This window comes from Cucurbita pepo, chromosome 19 (assembly GCF_057944985.1).
Source record: "Cucurbita pepo subsp. pepo isolate OVF chromosome 19, ASM5794498v1, whole genome shotgun sequence".
Taxonomy (NCBI): domain Eukaryota; kingdom Viridiplantae; phylum Streptophyta; class Magnoliopsida; order Cucurbitales; family Cucurbitaceae; genus Cucurbita; species Cucurbita pepo.
Window position 1 is genome coordinate 12,238,421 of NC_141816.1, and position 24,757 is coordinate 12,263,177.

At 38.0% G+C, this 24,757-nt stretch overlaps 6 protein-coding genes across 7 annotated transcripts; all 6 read left to right on the top strand.

Annotated features, from left to right (window-relative positions):
• The first annotated feature begins 1,062 nt into the window (after positions 1 to 1,062).
• On the top strand, positions 1,063 to 5,050 carry LOC111782280 (transcription factor GTE12). The gene is given in 12 exon segments (XM_023663130.2): positions 1,063 to 1,261; positions 1,955 to 2,887; positions 3,073 to 3,136; positions 3,207 to 3,344; positions 3,418 to 3,479; positions 3,555 to 3,615; positions 3,704 to 3,781; positions 3,939 to 4,060; positions 4,153 to 4,219; positions 4,341 to 4,462; positions 4,556 to 4,747; positions 4,749 to 5,050. Coding segments are annotated over 11 exon segments (1,743 nt in total). The 5' UTR covers positions 1,063 to 1,261; positions 1,955 to 2,098; the 3' UTR covers positions 4,797 to 5,050.
• Positions 5,051 to 5,398: 348 nt separating this feature from the next.
• Positions 5,399 to 6,968, top strand: LOC147786738 (oxoglutarate-dependent flavonoid 7-O-demethylase 1-like). Its single transcript, XM_087120223.1, has 3 exons — positions 5,399 to 5,756; positions 5,829 to 6,401; positions 6,486 to 6,968. The coding sequence occupies exons 1-3, from the start codon at positions 5,502 to 5,504 to the stop codon at positions 6,750 to 6,752; spliced, it is 1,095 nt and encodes a 364-aa protein (XP_086976349.1). The 5' UTR covers positions 5,399 to 5,501; the 3' UTR covers positions 6,753 to 6,968.
• On the top strand, positions 6,969 to 9,533 carry LOC147786739 (protein SRG1-like). 2 transcript variants are annotated; one of them, XM_087120224.1, is made up of 5 exons: positions 6,969 to 7,107; positions 7,337 to 7,694; positions 8,368 to 8,615; positions 8,697 to 9,021; positions 9,098 to 9,533. In XM_087120224.1, the coding sequence occupies exons 2-5, from the start codon at positions 7,440 to 7,442 to the stop codon at positions 9,347 to 9,349; spliced, it is 1,080 nt and encodes a 359-aa protein (XP_086976350.1). In that variant the 5' UTR covers positions 6,969 to 7,107; positions 7,337 to 7,439; the 3' UTR covers positions 9,350 to 9,533. The 2 variants fall into 2 exon arrangements, with proteins under 2 accessions (XP_086976350.1, XP_086976351.1); XM_087120225.1 differs by having other exon boundaries at positions 6,975 to 7,107; positions 7,334 to 7,694.
• A 1,125-nt stretch (positions 9,534 to 10,658) lies between these two features.
• LOC111781709 (ABC transporter B family member 9) lies at positions 10,659 to 16,529 on the top strand. Its single transcript, XM_087120222.1, has 12 exons — positions 10,659 to 11,143; positions 11,800 to 11,854; positions 12,016 to 12,191; positions 12,278 to 12,499; positions 12,589 to 12,827; positions 12,920 to 13,445; positions 13,589 to 13,862; positions 13,948 to 14,596; positions 14,683 to 14,911; positions 14,994 to 15,260; positions 15,351 to 15,614; positions 15,734 to 16,529. The coding sequence occupies exons 1-12, from the start codon at positions 10,898 to 10,900 to the stop codon at positions 16,373 to 16,375; spliced, it is 3,789 nt and encodes a 1,262-aa protein (XP_086976348.1). The 5' UTR covers positions 10,659 to 10,897; the 3' UTR covers positions 16,376 to 16,529.
• Positions 16,530 to 17,508: 979 nt separating this feature from the next.
• Positions 17,509 to 19,634, top strand: LOC111782281 (uncharacterized). The gene is made up of 6 exons (XM_023663132.2): positions 17,509 to 17,714; positions 18,297 to 18,595; positions 18,660 to 18,882; positions 18,973 to 19,019; positions 19,141 to 19,259; positions 19,345 to 19,634. Exons 1-5 carry the CDS (start codon positions 17,627 to 17,629, stop codon positions 19,231 to 19,233), a joined length of 750 nt encoding a protein of 249 aa, XP_023518900.2. The 5' UTR covers positions 17,509 to 17,626; the 3' UTR covers positions 19,234 to 19,259; positions 19,345 to 19,634.
• An 874-nt stretch (positions 19,635 to 20,508) lies between these two features.
• LOC111782279 (Pentatricopeptide repeat (PPR) superfamily protein) lies at positions 20,509 to 23,173 on the top strand. Its single transcript, XM_023663127.2, has one exon. It carries the CDS (start codon positions 20,745 to 20,747, stop codon positions 22,887 to 22,889), a length of 2,145 nt encoding a protein of 714 aa, XP_023518895.2. The 5' UTR covers positions 20,509 to 20,744; the 3' UTR covers positions 22,890 to 23,173.
• Positions 23,174 to 24,757: the final 1,584 nt, after the last annotated feature.

A 24,757-nucleotide genomic window follows, 5' to 3' on the forward strand; every position in this document is an offset into this window, starting at 1 on the left:
AATATTATGCTCCGTTAACTTTTGTCTAAGTCTATATTTCATATTAAATATATCAATAAAATTAAAAAAATAATAATAAAGAAAAAATGAAAATAAAATTATTAATAAAATTTTAAAGGTCTAAATTTGAATTCTCTCCGTAATTTTATCAACCACATCTTTTTCATTTATTTATTTTTATTTTCTACTATTTATAAATGGTCTATAATTGGTAAATAATAATTACTAAAAATATTTGGATCCCAATCAATCTCTTCCTATATAAGAAACAAAAATAGGTCAAACTAAAAACACAACATAGTCTCAAAAAATAAATGCATCTCTTGAGCCATTGCTGCATCTTTTCATGTCTTCTAGTGATAATTGCGATGATGGCAACGCCAGCATTTACTAGCCCAAAGCAGCATACGTCAGCATTGACTGAATGGAACGTGACAATAATGAACGACTTGGGTTCACGCAATACTTTGTTAGTTCACTGTAAATCAAAAGATGATGACTTGGGTAATCATACGCTACAAGTGGGTCGAAGATACTCGTGGAAATTTAGAGTAAATCTTTTAGCAACCACCCTTTTTTGGTGTAATCTAAGTACCTCGTCAAATAAACACGTGTCAATGGAAGTATTTTGGCCGGAGAGTAAACATGACTGGCTTGGTGCTAGATGCAACTATCAGTTTTGTGTGTGGTTGGCTAGAGACGATGGCATTTATTTAGAGGATCTTCCTCACAGAGCAATAGAGTTCATTCGTCCTTGGGAATAAGTAGAATGAACACGTGCTTGATTTGAGATTATTGTTGTGAGCCATATCCTTTGGAAATGTTTTATTGTAAGAATATTTAAATAAGGCATTTCAATATAATTTCCATATCTTTCCCCCTCTTAATATTATCAAATATTTTTAAGATATGTTTAAGTTTTATTCGTACTCCGATAATAATAATTATTTTTTCTTAATTTTATTTTATGTATATAGAATATTAATGATTCTTAAAATAAATAAATAATAATAATAATAATAATTGGAGGGAAAAACCCTACAGCTGTTAATCACTTGACAGTGAACACCAACAGCAATGGACCGATGGTGTTTCCATAAACCCTAGACTTATCGCCTTCCCTCTTCCTCTTCGCGCGGTTGTTCTCTTCGAGGGGGGCTCTTCGCCCTCTATCTTCGAATTCTTCTTAGCCGCGATTCTTCTTTTCCCGTCGTTGCTTATCTTCAATCTCCTGCCTTCCGACGCCTTCCCGTCGATCTGAGTAAGTGCCTCTTTCTCTCTACTGATTCTTCTTCTTTGCCGCCATCGTCGGCTTGGGGTTCACTGAGGTTCGAGGACGCTCTTGTAATTTATGCCATCTTCTGGAACTCATATTCACTTTTGATTTTCCTAAACTTATTAGAGTTAATTTGTTACTTTGTTTCTTTATGCCTCCTCTGTTTTAGTATATCTTATCACTTCGAGTTATTGAGATCATGAAAAACTAGGTTTTGCTTATATCACTGTAATTTTTCTCTGTTGACTGTCTTATTATTTTCCAACTTTTGTATCTGGGGTTTTCCTTTCGAGATCTTTTAACTTTCTTGCTGACAGTTGGTTCGAGAGACGTCCTGTAGGTTCAGACTTTTTTCTTATTTTTTTTTTTAATTTCTAATTTTTAAGTTGCATGTTTGAGCTCGCTCTGAGTAGAAAGGCTTCTTTCTTCTCTTCTAAGTACGGAACTTCCATGTTTTTCGTCTAGTGTTTTATCTTTCCACCGGAAGTTAAAGATTTTCTAGAGCGCGATTTTTTTATGTGGACATGTTCTGTTATTGTTTGTTAATAGCGCTCCGGGGACTCATTTGTTTGGGATTATGAGATGTTACAATATCCCATCGTTTTTTGGAATGATCATTTAATCGTTTACTCATCTTTTTTAAAAACTCAAATTATTTTCTGTTCATGCTTTATGCAGGTTTAATTTCCATATGAGTAGTTCTTTCATCGCTTCTTCTTTGTTTGAGGGATGCTGCTTTTCTGATGGTCTGGGTTGCTTGTAAAACATTAATTATCTAGCTCTCTCCAAATCTTGGGTTTCTTGACATTCCTTTGGGTCAAAATGATTGCCACCGAAACCATTGTACCGAGTAAAAAGCTGAGAATTAAACTTGCCGGGAAACAAGTAGAAGATCATCCTCGTTCACAATCTTCTGAATTTGGGAAGCTTGTAGGCCAGAAGTTAACATTTACTGGAAGCAATGGGTTGAAGGTGGATGGTGCATTCAATTATTCATTGAATGCTTTCAGTAATGGTAAGACCTTTGCTGCTGCCTGTTGTAAGTCCAAATCTTCAATCACAATTACTGATAAGCGCAGAGCAACCGAGGATATAAAATCTCCAAGAGAGAAGAAGCAGAAGTTGGATCGGAGTACAACGCAGCAATGCTCTTCAATTTTAAAAGAACTAATGTCCCATGTATGTGGTTGGGTTTTCAACCAACCCGTGGATCCTGTGGCATTGAAAATTCCTGACTACTTCTCAATCATCACTGATCCTATGGATTTGGGAACTGTCAAATCCAAGCTAGAGAAAAATATGTTTCAGACAAGTGAAGAATTTGCTGCTGATGTTAGACTAACATTTTCTAATGCCATGCGTTACAATCCTCCTGCTAACGCTGTTCATAAGATGGCCAAGGAACTTAACGAAGTTTTTGAAAAGAGATGGAAACTGCCGAAGGAAAAATGGGTCAGTGGAAGATCAACTTTTCAGCGAGTAAAACTTTCAAATGGACCAACAGGAGAAAAGGTTTCCCGAACTCCATCTCGGAATACTTTATTGCATAAGAAGTCAACAGTATCTGAAGAGAATGTCAGTACACCGTCTTCAAATGCAAATGGTGTTGAGGCAAGTAACATCCATGCTTTTTGTTTAATGTTCTAAAAGTTTATTTTCAAGTCATGGTGTTGGTAAAGCACTAGAATTTGTGTTATGAATTTTCATTTCGTTTGCTTGATTATTTAACGCTCATGGTGAATTGGGGAGCATTCTTATCTTGCGTAATGGATTGCGTTTTCTCATTTATATTGCAGGTTGATCATGCTAAAACACTCCCAACTTGTGCACCCAAACCTCCCAGGAAGAACTTCCATACAGGTATGAAGTGGCAGATTACGGTTCTGCTTTATGTCCCTGTAAAGGAGCTAATTAGCCATGTATCTGATAGGAACAGAAACTAGCAGTAAACATGCTTGTAGCTCCTTTGATAATCAAACACCGAGACAGGTTGTCAGTAAGTGTACGAGATTTTGTAACATTCCATGTCATTGTAGCTCTTCTTCCAATTCAGGCCTTGCATCCTCTGGTGGGTGGTTGATTTTTCTATTAGCTTGTGTTCATTCTGATAATTGTCTAAAAAATTAGTTTCTGTAATTTAGATCAATCTAACGGGAGATCATTGTCAAGAGAGAATTCAGATGTCAATTATTCCAGTGGACTGGTACGTTACTATTGCAGATTTGCTATGAACATTCACAATTTTTTTGTATCGTTTATATAATTTATATTAATTTAGGACTCTCAAATATGGAGATTGTCAGTTTCCCAGCCGTCCAAGTCGGATACAGGCTCTGAAGGTCAGTTCTCATATTTTTTATGAAAATTTTCTTTTAGTAATATCTTTATCTTCCTAGAATGCTCAATATTACTGGGAATGTTGTGAAGGGATTAGATGTATTTTGGAGGATGAAAGCAAACCTTGTGATCAGTCTTTGACCCTTGAGACAAATGCTACCTCTGGAGGTCAGTATTCTGTTAGCGTGGCAGAAATACAATTTTTATGTGTTTGTTTTGAGTTTAATTGTATTGCTTATTAATCTCTCTCTATCTTTAACTAATGGCAAGCCTTTTTCCTTATCGGATGCATCAGACTAACTACATCTCTCTTCATTTGTTGCAGAGTGCTCTACCCCAAATTTTGACGTACAACTTTCACCAAAGAAGGCTCTCCGTGCTGCAATGCTTAAGAGTCGCTTCGCTGAAACCATTTTGAAAGCACAACAGAAGACACTTCTTGATCTTGTATGTTCATTAACTTCATAATAAAGCTGTTATCACCATTTTTCTATTTCCCTATAGTGGTATGATAGTTATAGTTTCCTCATCCTTGGTAGGGCGATAAAGTTGATCAAGTGAAGATGCAGCAGGAGAAGGAAAGGTTAGAAAGGAAGCAGCGTGAAGGTAAAAGCTTGTGGGCGATTATTTTATATTTAACCCCACCACCAAGAAAAAAAGAAAAAAAATGCATCTCTACGTACGTGTGTATTTATTGGTTTTGCATTTCCTTCTGTAAATTATACAGAGAGTGCACGTATAGAAGCACAAATAAAGGCTGCCGAGATGGAATTGCAATTGAAAGCGGAGGCGGAGAAGAAGCAGCAGCGAGATAGGGATAGAGAAGCTGCCCGTATTGCTCTTCAGAAGGTTATTCATTGACATCCAATCTCACTTTTATTACATTCTGTACTCTAGCTGATATCTCGCAAGTATCCCTTACCAGTACCTTCTGTCTTTTAGATCGAAAGAACCGTTGAACTGGACCAAAATCTCGAGATCCTAAAAGAGCTGGAAAAACTTAGCGGAGGAATCTTATTCGTCAAACATCACTGTGCAAAGTTGAAGAGGTCATTAGACGAGGGTCAGTTGGAAAATCCATTGGAACGACTTGGTTTGTTTATCAAGGATGAATTCCTGGACGAAGATGAAGAAAACCATCTACAATGAAAATGGGAAGGAGGGTGAGATTTTTCCTAGTTGAAACTTCCTCTTATTGTTTATCAAAGGGAATGTTTCGGCTGTGACTGCGTTCGACTGGTTTGTGGGAAGCAATAGTTGTAAATGATACGAAATTCATATTTGTTTGGGTACAGGTTTAGGACTTATGAGTACTGTAACTGATAGTACAGTAGAGGTGATGTATAGCCCAAAGTGGTTCTATGGATGGGAAACCCAAAAATTAAAACTAGGATCCCAAAAATGAAAAAGAAAAAAAAAAAAAGAAGAAAAGAATAAGATTAAAGTAGATAATGAGACTTGTTTGGCACTGATTTAGGCCCCGCTTTTGATGTGTTTCAAATTACTTTCTACATTTTGTTCGCTGTTTTTGTTATTACATTACATGCAATGTACATCAAACTATGTTTATTACTTGATATGAAGTTACAAAATTGTCTGATATTTCATACTATAAATAAATTTGCATATAAATCTATGTCATTGTTGGGTTTTTCTCGTTTTTACCATCAAGAATGGCAGCGTTAATGTATTTTGTTCATCAACCCGTCAACTTGTAACATCTATATTGACGTATTTGAGCTTATCCATTCCCCAAAACACAGTCAAGGTTTGTCTTATTCTTTGTAAGGTTGAAATTGAAGTATTGACCGCTTCATGGAAAGAACTCCGACTTGATACAATTCTGCTTTGTTAACAGAGGGAGCTACTGGGAGGTTTGTAGAGAGAGATGGAGCAAGAAGCAAAGATGCTGCGGCTGGGTGATTCTCTCCTGGTGCCTAGCGTTCAAGAGTTAGCCAAAAGCTCCCCATCCACAGTTCCCCTTCGATATGTTCGCCCCAACCAAGACCCTCCTTACCAGTTCATCGACACTTCACCTCAAATCCCTGTTATTGACTTGCACAAGCTGTTGTTCTCCAACAATTCTCAGGACTGTGAACTTCATAAGCTCCATCTTGCTTGCAAAGATTGGGGTTTCTTCCAGGTACTCGCTGTTTAATCCGTCTTCAAAGTTTCCGTTTATATCCTTTTGTGTGAAGTCATTTTCTTTGTGCAGCTGATCAACCATGGAGTGAGTGATGCATTGGTGGAGAATATGAAATCAGGCGTTGAAGCACTCTTTAATCTTCCATTAGAAGAGAAGAGGAAGCTTTGGCAAAAGCCAGGAGACTTCGAAGGATTTGGACAAAGCTTTGTTTTCTCTGAGGAGCAGAAGCTTAATTGGGGAGATCTCTTTGGAATGTTTATCCTCCCTGCTTATTTGAGGAAACCCCACTTGTTTCCCAACCTCCCTCTTCCATTCAGAGATGATTTGGATGCTTATGCGTTGGAGATGGAAATTCTAGCCATGAAACTTCTGGACTTAATGGCTAAAGCTCTGAAAATGGAAGGCTGCGAAATGAGAGAGCTGCTTGGAGGAGGAATTGTGTCAACAAGAATGAACTACTATCCTCCATGTCCTCAACCAGAGCTAGTCATTGGACTCAACAACCATTCTGATGCATCTGGCTTAACCATTCTTCTTCAAGTCAATGAAATGGAAGGTCTCCAAATAAGGAAGGATGGGAGGTGGATTCCTGTTCAGCCTCTCCCAAATGCTTTTGTTGTCAATATTGGAGATATTTTGGAGGTAAAAGCTTTCCTTGTTGTTCTTACCTATTCTCAACAAACCTTGTAAAACTGATAGATTTCGACGTTGAATATGAACATTCAGATTGTTACGAATGGAATATATCGCAGCATCGAGCACCGGGTGACCGTGAACTCAGCGAAGGAGAGGCTTTCAGTGGCCATTTTTTACAGCCCAAGGTTAGATGGGGAGATAGGTCCTGCTCCAAGCTTGGTCAGTTCAGATAGTCCAGCTTTGTTTAAAAGAATTGGAGTCACAGATTTCCTCAAAGGATTCTTCTCCAAGGAACTGAATGGAAAGTCATATCTTGATTGTATGAGGATCCAAAATGAAGGGACGCATGACTGTTGATTTGGGATAGTTTCTCAAAATAAAATGAAAAGCAGTTGAAGGGAGAGATTTGAACCTTCAACCTGATAGAATATACATATTTGATGCCATGTTCATGTTAGACTATTAATCAAAGATTTCAATCGTGTATTAATCAAAGATTTCAATCGTGTAAAGTTTCAATTGTGATCACACGAACTTTCTTTTTCTTTTTCTAATGAAATATCTATTAGGATCGATACCAGTTGTTAGCTCTAATACCAATTGTTAGGATCGCTCAACAACGCACACACTCGATCAAGATGAATACAAAGAACAGGAGAGAGAAAATACAAAGAAGAATATTGGCTAAAGGTTTCATGACTGATGACTTCAGGTATGTACAACAAGAGAGAATACAGAGAAGGAATTCGGAATTCATTTTGAGAGCACTAGAGGTATATATATGGTTTCAATTTACTAAATATTTAAACCTACGAGATATAATCTAACAAATGTATCTTTATCAAATCTGTATTAAATCTCTATTATATATATTTCTATCATATCTTTACGAAATTTGTTCCATGTCCCAACAATATCTGACACACAAATTTGGATAGAAGGAATACAAATTTGGATAGAAAATGAGGGGCGTGGCCATGGCCAATACATATTTTTGAGTAGCAACTAGTGAAGTAAGTTGCAGGTGACCACTCAGCCAAATTCATGGAGTCCAAATCTGAGAAGGTTGTCTTTGGAGCATCAATCGTAGTGCCAAGCGTTCTGGAGCTAACCAAGCACCCCATCTCTAAGCTTCCCCTTTGCTATGAACGTGACGATCAGGACCCGCCGATTGTTTTCAATGAAGATTCTGAACCGTCGGTACCGGTGGTCGATCTTCACCGGTTGGCCATTGGAGATTTTGCTGCTGCAGAGATGGAGAAGTTGCATTCTGCATGTAAGGAATGGGGATTCTTCCAGGTATGTAAACCGTGGACGGTCAGCTTTGTAAGTACTTTCAAGAGGACTGCAAAAAGTTTGTTTTTGTTTTTGAAATTTAGTTATGAATTCGAACGTTTTATGAGCCCTACTACGATAGAACATCTAGCGTTTGCTGGCCGGTGATTTTAGGAATCACGAACCTCTACAATGGTATAATATTGTCTACTTTGAGCATTAGCTCTACCTTTGCTTTTGGTTTCCCCAAAAGACATCGTACCAATGGAGACAGTATTCATTTACTTATAAACTCACGATCATCTTCTTAATTAGTAATGACGGGAGTCCCTCCCAACAATCCTCTCATCGAACAAAGTACACTATAGAACCTCTCCTAAGGTCTATGGAGCTCTCAAAAAGCCTCCCCTTTACCGAGGTTCGACTCCTCTGGAGTCCTCGGACAAAGTACACAATTTGTTCCACACTTTAGTCATTTTTTGCTACACCTTCGAGGCTCACAACTTCTTTGTTCGACATTTGAGGATTCTATTTTCATGGGTAAGTTAAGGATATGACTCTGATACCATGTTAGGAATCACAAACCTCTACAATGGTATGATATTATCCACTTTGAACATAAACTCTCGTTACTTTCCTTTTGGTTTCCTTAAAAGACCTTATACTAATGGAGATAGTATTCCTTGGTTGTTGGCAGATTATAAACCACGAAGTTCCCACGTCGTTGGTGAACGAATTCAGAATGGAAATTGGAAGTTTCTTTAATCTTCCCTATGAAGAAAAGAAGCTGCTTTGGCAAAGCCGAGAGAACCAAGAAGGATTTGGACAGCTCTGTGTGGTGTCAGAGGACCAGAAGCTTGATTGGTCAGACATGTTCTACATACTTATTCGCCCTCCTAATCTAAGGAAGCCTCATCTATTCCATAATCTTCCACCAAAACTCAGGTTTTTACACAAATTCTTGACATGTTCTACACAAATGTTTGATCATGATTTCTAAGTCTGATATTCACATGGTTGCTACAGAGAGGCTCTTGAAGCTTACACAACTGAAGTTCAGAAGTTAGCCATGATCATTTTGAACCATTTAGCCGAAGCTTTGAAGATGGATGGTGAAGAAATGAGGGAGCTATTTAGAGATGGTGTTCAGTCAATGAGGATGAACTACTATCCACCATGCCCCGAACCCGATAAGGCCATCGGATTCTCCGCTCACTCGGATGCAAATGCTCTAACAATTCTCCTGCAACTCAATGAAACAGAAGGACTGCAAATCCGGAAAGATGGGAGATGGGTGTCTGTCAAACCAATTCCAAATGCATTTGTGGTCAACATAGGTAACATCATAGAGGTACGTAATGAGCATGTCTTTGGCTTGTTGGTGATGCAATTTGTTACCATAATTTGGGCTGTGTTTGTTAATGCAGATTGTAAGCAATGGCGTATACAAGAGCATTGAGCATAGAGTGACATCAAATTGTTTAAAGGAAAGGCTTTCAGTTGCAACATTCCACAGTCCAAATCTAAGCTTGGAGTTGGGCCCTGCAAAGAGTGTTGTAGGGCCTCATAACCCACCAAAGTTTCGAGCTGTCCCTTTGGTGAAGTACTTCAAAGGCTACTTTGCTAAAAAAGTAGAAGGAAAGTCATACCTTGATCAAATTAGGATGCAGAACCAATGATGTAAGTTGCAGTTAGGACACTCACTATCACCACTCGACCAAATTCATCGACGTTGTCTTGAGTTTAGATACCACTGTTGTGCACTGATGAGTCCACTGAATTCATGGGTATAGTGCAAAGTTCTGAGTATACTGTAAAGTCTCTTTTACAAAGTTATTTTCGATTGCTTTTAGGCAAATACAAAATGACAATGACTCAACGTCTAACCCAAATGCTATTAGACAAATATAGAAGGACAATGACTACACACTTAATTAAAATGGTACTATGCAAATACAAAATGACAATGACTTTACATGACTCCAAGACAAACCTTTATATAGATATAACCATACTAATTTTCATGCATGAATCAAATAAGTATTTTCATGCATGAACCAAATAAATGAGAATATTAATGTTATGAATGAGTTAATAACCAAAATAAGTAAGAACAATAATAAAAAGAATTATAAAGTAAATGGTATTTAATAACCAGTCATGACAATTTATCTCCGTAACAATTTACAACATGGACATGTGCCAATCATTTTCAATGGGGATTCTGAACCGTCGGTACTGGTTGTCGATCTTTGCCGGTTGATTCACGTGGTTGCTGCAAAGAGGCTCTTGAAGCTTACTCAACTCAAGTTAAGAAGCTTACGATCATTATTTTGAATGACTGCAAATCCCGAAAGATGAAATTTATCTTAATTAATTAAAAAAAATTTTAAAAATTTAAAATGAAAACCTGATAATAATAAAAAATAAAAATATATAAGTTCACAAGTATCTAAGATTCTAATTATTTATAAGAAATTACAAAATATTATTAGGTTTATTTGATATTAATGGATAAGAATTAACTAATATAAAATAATAATAATAATAATAATATTAAAAAAAAAAAAAAAAAAAAAAGAGGGTAGGCTTTTATGGAGTGAAATTAATTGAGAGGAATGAAATTGTGTTTCTTTCTTTATTATATTTTAATTTTATTTTGGTAACTTCACTCATTATTTTGATTGTTTATTTTGGAAAGTTCACTCATTATTTTGAGTGTTTATTAGATATAAATGAAAATTTTAATTTAAAAAAAAAAAATTAAACGAAAACACCCACGTGTTAATTTCTAGAAGCATTATTTATTTTATAAGTTTCAAGTTCCCTATTTAATATAATTTAAAAGGCAATAACGTTTATATTCTACAAAATAGGAAATAAATAAATAACTATACTAAATACAATGTTTCTAGAAGAAGGCATACGTGGAATCGTGATTTCAGTTCATGAGATTATAATTCCTTCCCATATTTTCGCTCACATGAATCTCACTCTAGCGCCTTCAGATGTTTCCGAATTTTTCAAGGAACAGAAATGGATGCCATTGTTGTTCTTTAAATTCAATCCTCAGTAATATTTAATCCCGCAATCTTGTTTCTCAAATTTCATTTTTCTTCATCAATCTTGAATCCTCTTTCACGTTACGTTTGATTACCCTCTTTAACACACTCCTGTTGCCTTTTCCTTTAATCTCTTCTCCTGCTTTTGCACCCACTTGAACCGCCATGGACGGCAGCGACACCCCTACCGACTTGCCGCCGGGTCCTCGGAATGGACGAGACGGTCAGAAGGTCCCTTTCTATAAACTCTTCACATTCGCCGATCGGTTCGACGTTATGTTGATGACACTCGGCACCGTCTGCGCCATCGCTAATGGTATCTCTCAGCCAATCATGACGCTTATTTTCGGCAAGATGATCAACTCCTTTGGCTCCTCCGATCAGTCTGATGTTGTCGCTCAAGTTTCCAAGGTGCCTCGGTGTTTTATTTTATTTTATATTTTAATACACAGATTCCTGCTCCAAGCCTAGTTCCTTATTTCGCCTGATCTTTTATTAGTAATACGTTTTCAACCTCCTCAAACTATTAGTAACTTTTTTGTATATATATTTGGAGTTACTTTGTTGTGGAAGCTTTCTTCCACGATTATCGATGAATGTGTTTCCGTTACGAAACTAATATTTGTGAATTTCTGATCCTCAATTAATTCAATCCAATCGTTTTAGAGAACAAAATTTGATTCCTATACTTAAAAAAGAATCCTCAAATATGCCTTAATATCTTGTAATTGTTCGGGTACAGATAATTTATCCCGTAAAAGAAACGTAAATGCTGGAGTGGATTGACTTGGTCTAGATTCTGTGTTGTTCAGGTTCATGTGATATGATAAGTCATGTGTTGTCGGTTCATTGGTCCAGTAATTTACTTTAGTGATAAACACTTGTCTCTCATGATCTCTTTTTCTCAATCCAACAAGTTCTTGCTTTGTTCTTTAAGCCCCAGAGATTTCATACCTTCTCTTGTTTTCTTTTTTTTGTTTTCTTTCTGTACAGGAAAAAACCAAAAAAAAAAAAATATATATAAATCTTACTGTATATATTTACCTTTTAATCTTTTTGGCTTCCAGATTTCTTTAGACTTCGTGTTCCTGGGAATTGGCACTGGAATTGCTTCGTTCCTACGTAAGTTACAACAAATGTTTTTCATCTGTGATATTCTGTTTTAGATTGTCTTCTTCCTCTTTTAGTCTAAGGAAGACGTTCTAAATGCTGGTTTGAGCTTAGACATAGAGCTTAAGCACTGTTCATGGTGTTAATGGATATTTGAAAACAATCAATTGCAGAGGTTGCATGTTGGATGGTAACAGGAGAAAGACAGGCAGCACGTATTCGAGCATTGTATTTGAAAACAATACTAAGACAGGACATTACATTCTTTGACACTGAAACTACAACTGGAGAAGTTATTGGTCGAATGTCTGGAGACACCATTTTGATACAAGATGCCATGGGAGAAAAGGTATGTGTTCTTTTACCAAATGACTTCTATTCGGTTCTATTTCTATACTCACCAAATTTAGTATCATAATTTTGATTGTTTGATAGGTGGGGAAGTTCATACAGTTACTATCAACTTTCCTCGGTGGTTTTGCGGTTGCCTTCATGAAGGGATGGCTTCTTGCTGTGGTTTTGCTCTCCTGCATTCCTGCAATTGTAGCTGCTGGTGGTGCCGCATCACTGATCATGTCTAGAATGTCAAGCCGTGGACAGATTGCTTATGCTGAAGCAGGGAATGTCGTAGAACAAACAGTTGGGGCTATTAGAACAGTAAGATTAAGTTCATTCTCTTGAATCTTAAGCTATCTTTCTGTAATCTGTAATTCACTTGTATGTATTGTTCTTTTTAATTATTCAAGGTAGCATCCTATACTGGGGAGAAGCAAGCTATTGAGAAATACAATGCCAAGCTGAAAATAGCCTACAAGTCAACAGTTAAACAAGGACTCGCCTCGGGTTTAGGACTCGGCCTAATATTGCTAATTGTCTTTGGCACCTATGGGCTTGCTGTATGGTATGGATCCAAGCTTATCATTGAGAAGGGATACAATGGTGGACAAGTCATCAATGTTATCTTTGCAATTATGACTGGTGGAATGTAAGTTGAAATTTTCATTTCAGCTGAATGACTGTCTTGCAGCCACTTTTTCTTATCAATGGAAAATTCATCAACATTTTTCTGGTCATTAGGTCATTGGGGCAGACATCACCAGTGGTCAATGCATTTGCTTCAGGACAGGCTGCAGCCTACAAAATGTTTGAGACAATCAAACGAGAACCAAAAATTGATTCCTATGATGCCAGTGGTATAACGCTGGAAGACATACAAGGTGACATTGAACTTAAGGATGTCTACTTCAGGTACCCTGCTCGGCCAGATGTGCAGATTTTTTCAGGATTCTCGTTGTTTGTTCACCGTGGAACAACTGCTGCACTTGTTGGACATAGTGGAAGCGGAAAGTCAACAGTTATCAGTTTACTTGAAAGATTCTATGATCCGGATTCTGGTGAAGTACTTATAGATGGAGTGAATTTGAAGAACTTAAAGCTTAGATGGATAAGGGAAAAAATTGGTCTTGTTAGCCAAGAACCTATTCTCTTTGCAACTACTATAAAGGAGAATATACTGTACGGGAAAGAAAATGCGACAGAAGAAGAGATCAGAGCAGCAACTGAGCTTGCCAATGCTGCAAAGTTCATTGACAAGCTGCCTTTGGTAAACCTCAAACTGTAGTCGTCGTCCACTTTATTCTTTATGCTATGTTTCTGATTGCAAGTTTCTGGCTAATTTCCTTCTCTTTCTTGAATCTCAAAAGCTTTGTTACTTAAGTTTTAACAAGTCTGCATTTTATTCCGAAGGGGCTTGATACGATGGTAGGCGAGCATGGGACCCAGCTATCAGGTGGACAGAAGCAAAGAATTGCCATTTCAAGGGCCATTTTGAAAGATCCCAGGATTCTGCTCCTTGATGAAGCAACTAGTGCTTTAGATACAGAATCAGAGCGTATTGTTCAAGAAGCACTTGTAAGAGTGATGGACAATCGGACTACCGTGGTTGTTGCACATCGCTTGACAACTATAAGGAATGCTGACACTATAGCAGTGGTGCATCAAGGGAAACTTCTTGAGAAAGGTTTGCTTCAGAATCAACTAATTTGAGATTTCCATTCCTAAGGTTTACAATGTAGTTAATAAAGTGAACAAATTTTGAAATTTAGGAACACATGATGAACTGATCGAAAATCCTGATGGAGCTTATTCCCAGCTAATCCGTCTGCAAGAAGGAACTACAGCAGAGACAGCAACAAACCTAACCAATGATACAGTTGATGTAGACAATAGAATGGACAGTCTTGATAGTACGAAAACATCAATGAGGAGATCCGTAAGTAGGGGTTCATCAATTAGTCGGCCTTCATTCACTATCAACTTTGGCATTCCGGGTTCAGTTCATATCCAAGATCAAGAAATCGATGAGGACGGACCAGAAAGAGCAGACATTGATCTGAAAAAGCGTAAAAGTGTTCCATTGAAACGATTGGCAGCCTTGAATAAGCCTGAAATTCCAGTTTTGCTCCTTGGATCCATCGCAGCAGTATTGAGTGGCATAGTTTTTCCTATATTTGGCCTTTTACTCTCAAGTGCCATTGGAATGTTTTATAAACCCGCAAGCCAGCTTGAGAAAGAATCCAAGTATTGGGCACTTGTGTATCTTGGTCTAGGATGTCTCATATTCTTTGCTGCACCTACACAGAATTTCCTTTTTGGAATTGTAGGCGGAAAGTTAATCGAACGGATTCGGTCTTTGACATTTGAAAAGATTGTCCACCAACAGATTAGCTATTTTGATGATCCTGCAAACACAAGGTCAGTTTAGAACTTCGAAATCGCTGCATTAACATCTTTATCTCATCATTAACTCTTAATAAGCTAAGCTCCTTCCTATATTTCAGTGGTGCAATTGGTGCAAGGTTGTCCACTGATGCTGCCACAGTTAGAGGACTTGTAGGGGATGCCTTGGCCTTAGTAGTCCAGAACATTGCAACCATCACAGCTGGGTTAATCATAGCATTCTCAGCTAACTGGATATTAGCTTTCGTGATTCTAGCCGTGTCGCCTTTGTTGCTTGTACAAGGTTACCTCCAGACCAAGTTCACGAGAGGGTTCAGTGCAGATGCCAAGGTTTGTTTGTCTGATCCACCAATTCTTTCGTCAATTGATGAAATGCAATTCTTAAGCTAATGCGAACTCTGACGCAATACAGGTCATGTATGAAGAAGCTAGTCAGGTCGCTAACGATGCCGTTGGCAGCATCAGAACTGTTGCATCATTTTGCTCTGAGAAGAAGGTGATGGATTTATATGAAAAGAAATGTGAAAATCCAGTCAAAAACGGAATTCGCCTAGGACTCGTCAGTGGCGCCGGGTTTGGCTTTTCTTTCTTTGCCCTCTTCTGCACAAATGCTTTTTGCTTCTACATCGGATCCATTCTAGTGAAGCATGGCAAGGCAACATTTCCGGAAGTCTTCAAGGTTAAATGATAAACAATACCATGTTTTTCTTTTCTCCACTTCCATTTAGAATCAATCACTAATCTGAATGTTCTCCATTTGCTGCTGCAGGTTTTTTTCTCTCTTACAATTTCTGCCATGGGTGTTTCCCAAGCCACTGCCTTGGCTCCTGATAGCACCAAAGCCAAGGATTCCGCAGCTTCTATATTTGAAATACTCGACAGCCAGCCTAAGATCGACTCAAGCAACACCGAAGGCGAGACACTTGCCACTGTAACTGGCAATATCGATTTTGAACATGTTAGCTTCAAGTATCCAACAAGACCAGATATTCAAATTTTCCGAGATTTATGCTTAAGAATCCCTTCAGGAAAGGTAAAAACGATATTAAAACATAATCTAATTCAAAAAGTTTCACCAAACTTCGGTTTAACAGCTTGCAATTCGAGAATCCTGCTTTCTGTCTGTTCTTCTAAGAATATTCTCTCGTGCAGACTGTTGCATTGGTGGGTGAAAGTGGCAGCGGGAAGTCGACAGTAATCAGTCTGATAGAAAGGTTTTACGACCCGGACTCCGGCCGCGCTCTTCTGGACGGGGTGGAAATTTTCAAGTTCAAACTAAGCTGGCTGAGGCAGCAAATGGGATTGGTCAGCCAAGAGCCAATGTTGTTCAATGAAACAATTCGCTCCAACATAGCTTATGGAAAACCAGGAAATGCAAGCGAGGAAGAGATAGTCGGAGCAGCAAAAGCAGCCAATGCACATAATTTCATCTCTTCATTGCCTGGTGGCTATGAAACCTCAGTAGGAGAAAGAGGAGTTCAGTTATCAGGAGGCCAGAAACAGAGGATAGCCATTGCTAGAGCCATACTAAAGGACCCAAAAATTCTTTTGCTGGACGAGGCCACGAGTGCACTCGATGCCGAGTCCGAGCGCGTAGTACAAGATGCATTAGATAGAGTAATGGTTAACAGAACCACGGTCGTTGTGGCCCATCGCCTCACCACCATTAGAGGGGCTGACATCATTGCTGTAGTAAAAAATGGTGTGATTGCAGAGAAAGGCAGCCATGATGTGCTGATGAAGATCAATAATGGGGCTTATGCGTCCTTAGTCGCACTCCATAAAAGTTCATAACTTTAGAAGAAGGATGAAACTAAAAAATCACTTCTACACAGATTTAGATGATCCAGTACAGGATCTTAAATCATTTTTTTGACACATTTATTATTTTTTATATAATTTTAAAATTTTAAATTCCTCCCCATATTATACCGTTTTTTTAATTGATAATCACATTTATCATTATAAATTTAGATGACTTATAATATTCCTCTCCAGTCTCCAATCTCTATCCATTTATGTTTATATTTTTTTCCAAAATTAAAAAAAAAAAAAAAAAAAAAAAAATCTGTAGTATTGTGGAGGTAGAATTAATTCAACAATTTGCTTGATTTTTTTCAAATATTTTTTCCAATTTGGTATTGAAGAATTTTAATGACATTTTTATATAATTATATTTGAGAGCTTTACTTGCCAACAAATTTGCCTAGCTGTACTTCGTTTTATAATTTAATTTTTTTGTAACTTATTTATGTCACTAGCATTTAGCCGTTATTTGAATAATGCATGACATTGACAGCTGTCGGTAAGGCTTCACTTTTATCATAATATTCAACCATATATATATATATATATATATATATATATATATATATATATATATATATAATAATTAACGAGAAAATAATAATATATGAAGGAATGATTAGGTTCCCCTTAGGCCCCAAATTCAAACCATATATTATTATTATTATTATTATTTATTATAATTATCTTGGAGAATGGAGTTGTGTACTTGGTACTTAGAAAGACTCAAAAAGTTCATACTTTGAAAACATTACAAAAAGATATATTTTGTTATTTTATAATTTAAATATAAAATATATTTTTGAAAGAGTATTGGAAATGTAATCATTAAAATTACCTGACCGTTTTTTAATGAAAAAGTGACCCACCAAAGTTGTAAAACTAGAGGGATAAAAATGGAATATATATTTATTTAATGATTTTGAAGGTTGGGGGAAGGGGTGAGCAAATTTAGTGAGGGAAGTTCCAGATGGTGATCCGCAGGAGCCCACACCCACCTGTCCTTCCTCCCCGCCATATCCTATTTTTATAACGCTTTCCTCTCATCATTCAATATAACATCCTCTGCCAACCCCCAAACCAAGCCAAGGGAATACACACACACAATAAAGGGTTCCCGTTCTCTGAGGCTGCGGAGCCCCCCCCCCCCCAGTTCCTGCTGCTCCACAAAACTCCCCTCCTCCTCCTCCTCCTCCTCCTCCTCCTCCTCCTCCTCCTTTGCCTTCTTCTTCGATCATCATGCCGTCAGGTGCTAAGAGACGAAAAGCAGCCAAGAAAAAGAAGGTATTGGAAGCGCATATCAATCCCTCTTCCAACACTTCTCAAGGTACACTCCCCCCCCCCCCCCCCCCCCCCTCTTCTTCGCCCTTCGATTCGATCCTCGTCCACTCGCTCTAATATTATGTAATTTCTGAAGTGGTTTTTGCTCGTGATGCCTCGTTCTTGCTTTTCGGATCGGATTTGATTAGATTTGGTTTTGATTCGAACCCTTGTAATTTGAATCTCCCCCCTCCTATCGATTTTGTTGTTGTTTTGTTGCTAGAATCAAATGTCAGCGTTTCTTTCCGTTCCGTGTTTATTAATTTGAATTTTCCCCCTTGGGACGCTTCATTCCAAAGTTCACTCGTTTTTTAATGATTAATTGAATTCATCTCGCTTCTCTGTTAATCAATCGCGATCTTCCGGTTGAAATTGTTGGGTTGAATTTCTGTTTCTGTTACTCTTGGGATATCTTAAACTAAAGTTCTTTGATTGTTGTGGAGAGCGATTTGGCTTGAATTAGATTACTGCGAGCTGCTTCATTGTCTCATACGTACAAAGCTCTTCGAAATAGATTTACCCTTTTTTTCATCTCGTGATTTACATAATTCTGTTTTGATTTATTCTGATTAGAATTTTCCGATGCCAGGAAAGGAGGGTGTTAAGAACCGTGATTCTGCTTCTCAGAATAACCCAAGCCACACCAATCCATTTGGTGAAGGGAATAAGGAAATAGAAGAGAGCAGCTCATCAAACGCTGGGGGAGGCCTGAGCAATGTAGAGACAAACCAGAAAGGGGGACTTGCATCTGAGACAAAAAATGATACTGTTCAGAATGAATCAGACAAGGGTTCTCGTGACGATGATCGTAGCAGCAGCAGCAGCAGTAGCAGCAGTAGGAGTAGCAGTTCAGATGACGAGTCTATAGATTCAACAAAGAAACGAGAGGTATGAATCTAATTTGATAATGGATTTGTTTTCATCACTAGAAACTTACAAGATGAATGGATAGGAACTGGATGGGAAGACCAGCGATTTGGTCTCGTCGACTGCTGCCTCTATAGCTAACTCGGCTATGCCAGGGGTATCGGCATCTGAAGGAACTATCAGCATTGTCGAAAATGCATTTGCTGAAAATAGTTCCATACCTGATATGATCGCTTCGAAAAAGTTGGAGACAGCTACAAAGGAACAATCATCAAAGCCAAATGAAGATGGAGATTTAGATTTATCAGGTTGATCGGTTTATGAGGGCTTTTTTTCTGATGCCTATGAATTTGCTTCTAAATTATTAGTTTGTGTGACTGAATCTAATAACGTTGCAGCACACGCTGAAAGTCCAGAAAATTTCAAACCTGAAGCTGAAGATCAGGTTATTTTGAGTTCATGTTATTCCTATATAGGACAATCGCACGAGCATGACCGTGACACATAGTAGCACATCATTTGTTAACTGTTCCTTGAGAAATGAGGCTTTTGTTTTCCTTGTGCAGCCATTGATTGAATCGAGGCCACCAGTGCCACAAAGAACATCATGGTTGAGTTGCTGTGGTTTGTGTGATGTATTTACTGGCTCGAACCGATAGTTCAGCGCACGGTTTCTATATATTGGGTTAGAACCTGACCGTTCTATTTATCGACAATTATGTTGTGCGATATTAAGTTGTACTCAGATGATTTGTTTTATGTTGGGGCAGTGACAAAGAAGTCTTCGCAGAACGGTTGAAGGTTTAAGCAAGGATCGACCTTTACGAGAGCCTTTACGAGAGCACGATAAAATAGTCATCAAACTTGATGAGGCTGAGGCTAAGGTAGATCATGTTCATGGATTTATAGAGCTAGCAACCTGATGACATTCCCTTGCTACATGTGTTTTGTCTTACAGTGAGTTTTCTTTTGTTGGAGCACAGTGTTCTTGATTTCACAAAACAATTCATTACTGTTTCAATTATGTTGATAATCAGCCATCATCTTCCTTTCGTATTCATATGACATCTGATATTTGCTTGGCTGAATGAATTCTCTATCTCTCTCAAGTTTGTTATGCAACGTTTTTCCATCGACTTCGTGTTCGATTAGATCACTTTTTCATTGTTTTCTGCTCGTTTCCAAAAACGTGTGCGTACTGTTATGGATCAAATGAGATCAAAGTCACTGAAATTTTATTCTCATATTACTGTTTCTACTTCATCCGGCATCACATCAGTTAATCAAATACTATCTCCAATACTATCTCCAGAAACTCAAAGCAAATACTATCTCCAGAAACTCAAAGCAAAGCCATGAGAGCTTATGTTCAAACTGGACAATGTCATACCATTGTGGAGAGTCGTTTTCATCTGACATGGTATCAAAGTCATATCCGAAACTTAATTGTGTCAATAGATTCGTAAATCCTCAAATGTCGAACAAAGGACTCCAAAAGAAAAGGAGTCAAACCTCCTTGAAGGCATAGCAAAAAACGACTAAGACTCCAAAGGAGTCGAGCCTTGATTAAGAGGAGGCGTACTTTGTTTGAGGGTGGTGTTGATGATGAAAGTCCCACATCAGCTGATTTAGGGAATGTTCATGAGTTTATAATACTATCTCCATTGGTACGATGCTTTTTTGGGGAAGCCGTGCATTGCACATCGTTACTTGTACTACTGACTCAACTTGAACGACTTTTATGAGTTAAAACGTTCTAATTTACGACGAGAAGTTGAATCTAACAATTCTTTTTTCTATTAAAACTTGTAATATTAAGAATTAGAGGGTGATTTGTTTAAAAGCACCAACACTAAAATATGTGTGGAAAAATAGGCTTAGTTATAAAAAAAATATTTATATTCTCTAAATAAAATTACAATATTACTTTTTTTTTTTTTTTAGAGAAGTAGCCATAATAAATATGTTATTTTAATATTTTAATAGATTTCTACGGTGATAATGAAAATTTAATATTACCACCGCTAAAATATAGGAATTAAAATTGTAACTTTATTTTCAGAAATTAATAAATATAATTGATTTCTACGGTACGTTTTTGCGATCGCTTCCTCGTCCCTCTCTAAGGCCTCGAGTGAATTGAATTCTCAGTGACCGTTGAGAAACGGCGATGCGAAACGTTGGCGCCAAATTACCAACTTTCAAAATTTTGCTATTGTCATTCCAATTCTCCCTCTCTGTTCAACGCATTGGCTGTTCTTTGATTTCCTCGAGCTCTTATATTTGTTTGTTTGGAACCAAAAGGTTCTCTGTTTCGACCACTCCCTCTTACAATTATTGGCTTTCTCTTCATCTAAGAAACGGAAGAATCAATGAAGCCCGATCATTATTTGATCACATATCTTCTCCTGGTGTTAACTTATACACCATGATGATTGCGGGTTATGCAGAAAAAGGTAGGCTTGAGGATGCCCTGAAACTGTTCTATGAAATGCCTGTGAAGGATCTGGTTTCTTGGAATTCTATGCTCAAAGGGTGTCTCAAATGTGGGGATTTAAGTATGGCCTGGAACGTGTTTGACAAAATGCCGCAAAGGAATGTCATTTCTTGGACGACCATAATCGATGGGCTGCTGGAGTTTGGGAGAGTTGAGGTTGCTGAGCGCTTTTTCTGGGAGATGCCCACTAGGGATGTTGCTGCCTGGAATTCCATGGTTCATGGATATTTTAGTAATGGTAGAGTTGAAGATGCCGTTGAGTTGTTTGAGAAAATGCCTTTCCGGAATGTGATTTCGTGGACTTCTGTGATTGGTGGGCTTGACCAGAATGGAAGGAGTTACGAAGCTCTACTTGTTTTCCAGAAAATGTTGGCTTCCTTTATCAAACCCACTTCGAGCACGTTGGCCTGTGCATTGACAGCTTGTGCAAACATACGTACTTTCTTCATAGGTGTACAGATTCATGGTCTAATTGTTAAGACTGGTCACTGCTTTGATGAATACATAGCTGCTTCCCTTATAACATTTTATGCAAACTGCAAGCTAATACAGAATGCTTTCGACATTTTTAACGACGATTTACGGAGAAATGTTGCGGTTTGGACGGCTCTTCTAACGGGATATGGATTGAACTGTAAGCACGACGATGCGTTACGGGTTTTCAAGGGTATGATGAGAATGTGTGTGCTTCCTAATCAATCTTCTCTGACTAGTGCTCTAAATTCATGTTGTGGATTAGAGGCTGTTGATAGAGGCAGGGAAGTTCATAGTGTAGCTTACAAGCTAGGCTTGGAAAATGATATCTTTGTCGGTAATTCTCTCGTGGTTATGTATACTAAATGTGGACAAATTCGTGATGGGGTTGTTGTCTTCACAGGAATGTCTAGAAAGAATGTTGTGTCCTGGAACTCCATCATTGTTGGATGTGCACAACATGGTTTTGGGATGTGGGCTTTGACTCTCTTCGCTCAAATGATTCGTTCAAGGGTGGATCCAGACGAGATTACGCTCATAGGATTACTTTCAGCTTGCAGCCATTGTGGATTGTTAACAAAAGGTAGAAGCTTTTTCAAGCATTTTGGCAAAAACTTGTGTATTGAGATGACAAATGAGCACTATGCTTCTATGGTTGATCTATTAGGCCGATATGGCGAATTGGACGAAGCCGAAGCGCTGATTCATACCATGCCTATCAAAGCTAACTACACGGTGTGGCTTGCACTGCTTAGCAGTTGCTCCAAACACTCTAATGTGGATGTAGCTGAAAGGGCAGCAAAATGTGTGTTGGAACTACAACCAAGCTGTAGTGCTGCTTATACATTACTCTCCAATCTATACGCTTCTAATGGAAAATGGACTGAAGTTTCCAAAATAAGGAAGAAGATGAAAGATGAAGGGATTTTAAAGCAACCTGGAAGTAGTTGGATTACAGTTAAGGGGATCAGGCATGATTTTCTTTCGGGCGATCGGTCGCATCCATCGAGCCGAAAAATATACCAAAAACTAGAATGGCTAAGAGGGAAGTTGAAGGAATTGGGTTATGTACCTGATCCGAAGTTCTCCTTGCATGATGTTGAGTCAGAACAAAAGGAAGAGATGCTGTCAAGTCATAGTGAGAGGCTTGCTATTGGGTTTGGATTAATCAGTACAGTTGAGGGTAGCACCATAACAGTAATGAAAAACCTCCGCATTTGTGGCGATTGTCACAATGCCATCAAGCTTATAGCGAAAGTCGTCGGTCGGGAAATCGTCGTTAGAGACTCTAGCCGCTTTCATCACTTTCGTAGCGGAGCCTGTTCTTGTGGAGATTACTGGTAGTAGCTGTGGTGGTTCAAAATGTGTTCAAATAATGGATTGAACTCCATGATACACCAAAAATCATGCCTACAGGAAGAGGAAAGAAACAATGTTAGCAGCTAAATAAACCAGTTTGAGAGTACATCTTCATGAAGAACAGGAAGCCAAATTAAACTACCAATATCAAGTTCCTGTGAGAATTTTGGAATTTTGGAATTTTGTGTAGCAAGGCGAGTGGCTAGGTCATGTTCGTTTAAATTCTTGGTTGAATCATACAAAACCCTAATTAACTTAAAGAGTATGTCTAATCACCACTTGGTTAGGTCAATCTCAAATTTTTGGGATAGAAAATATAATTTAATGAAAAAAATTAAGTTCAAATCCACTAACTAAAAAGTAAAATTTACCCGTAAAAATTTAGGCATGGTTTTTAAAGCCCTATATATAGTTGGGTAAGAGATGAATCTTCATGAACTTGATCCCTAGATGAATCTTGAAGATAGTTAGTGGAGATGAATCCAAAGAAGTGAACGGACTCAGAAAATTCAGTTCTGAATCAATTCTTGAGGTTGATTGTTCAAGCCACCATCGGCGATCTTCAATCTTGTACCAGGAAATTCGCAAGATGACGATTACAGAGAGAGAAGAAGACAGAGAAACAGTTACGAACGCGACAATTGAACAAATTAAGGAGAAAGAAGAAGAACAAGAAGAAGAACAAGAAGAAGAACAAGAAGAAGAACAAGAAGAAGAACAAGAAGAAGAAATTGACCAGACAAAGAAGGAAGAAGATGATGATGAAGAATTAAACCTGGATGCTATGCTGAGTGAGATTGTCAAAGATTCAGAATCAGGGAGTTCAATGAAAGAAATGGAAGAACATGAAGAACAAGTAAGTAAAAGAACAAGAATCGCAGAATCAGGGGAAGCGGAGGAAGCGGAGGAAGCGGAAACAGAACAACTTCGTATTGGATCCGATCCGGCAGTGGATCCTCTGGACATAACCATGGAAATCGTATCGAAATACCACGACTTCGTTGACTTCGCACTTGAGATTTTGGAAGAAGAACAGAAATACGAAGAAGAACAGAAATACGGAGAAGAACAGAAAATCGAAGAGGAAATGAAAACACAGTTATGGAGCGAGGTTTTTGAAAGAGGAAAGCAGCTGGTTGAGAGCCTGAAGCAAAGATTGCAGAGACTGCCTTACGAACTGAATCGCATGAAAAACGATAAGAATTTGCGGGAGAAATACACCACCAGAAAATTTTGTGTTCAACATATCTTACCTCAACTGCGACATTTAAATTCACGAGTCGATACATGTCCTCATATCCGCATTCTTTCAGACGATAACTCTACAGTGCGTGTGTTGCCATTGTACTTCGATGAGCTTCACGATTGCAAGATAGACCTGTTTGCGATGATGGAGCTAATCAGAGATCTGAAGGAATGAAATGAGGAAGATGAATATCATGTGGATGAAGATGAAGAAGAAATAAGAGTATAATCTGAATAATGGAATCACAGATCTATGTGTAACTAAGATCTAATTCTCTCCAAGTTCTTGTTATGGATTTTCTCCATCATTTTGCTATTTTGTTCAAGTCATTAAAACATTTATCCTTTATAACAAACAAAAAAAACTTACGATCTGTAAAAAGGACGATGAGCTATGTTAGATGGTTCGGGCGTAATCCTAATCATATAAGTGCATATAAGTGCAATGCCACCCACTTTAGGGCCCATGACACGTTAGAGGGTACTATTAAACGAGGTTTAGTTGCGTTTGGTGGGGAGCATGCACTATTTAAAAGCTTGGAAGGGGAAGAAAATAGAGAAGTTGTTAGGTGCCATTAGAAGAATTTTTTGCTAGCGTTTTGTAGTAG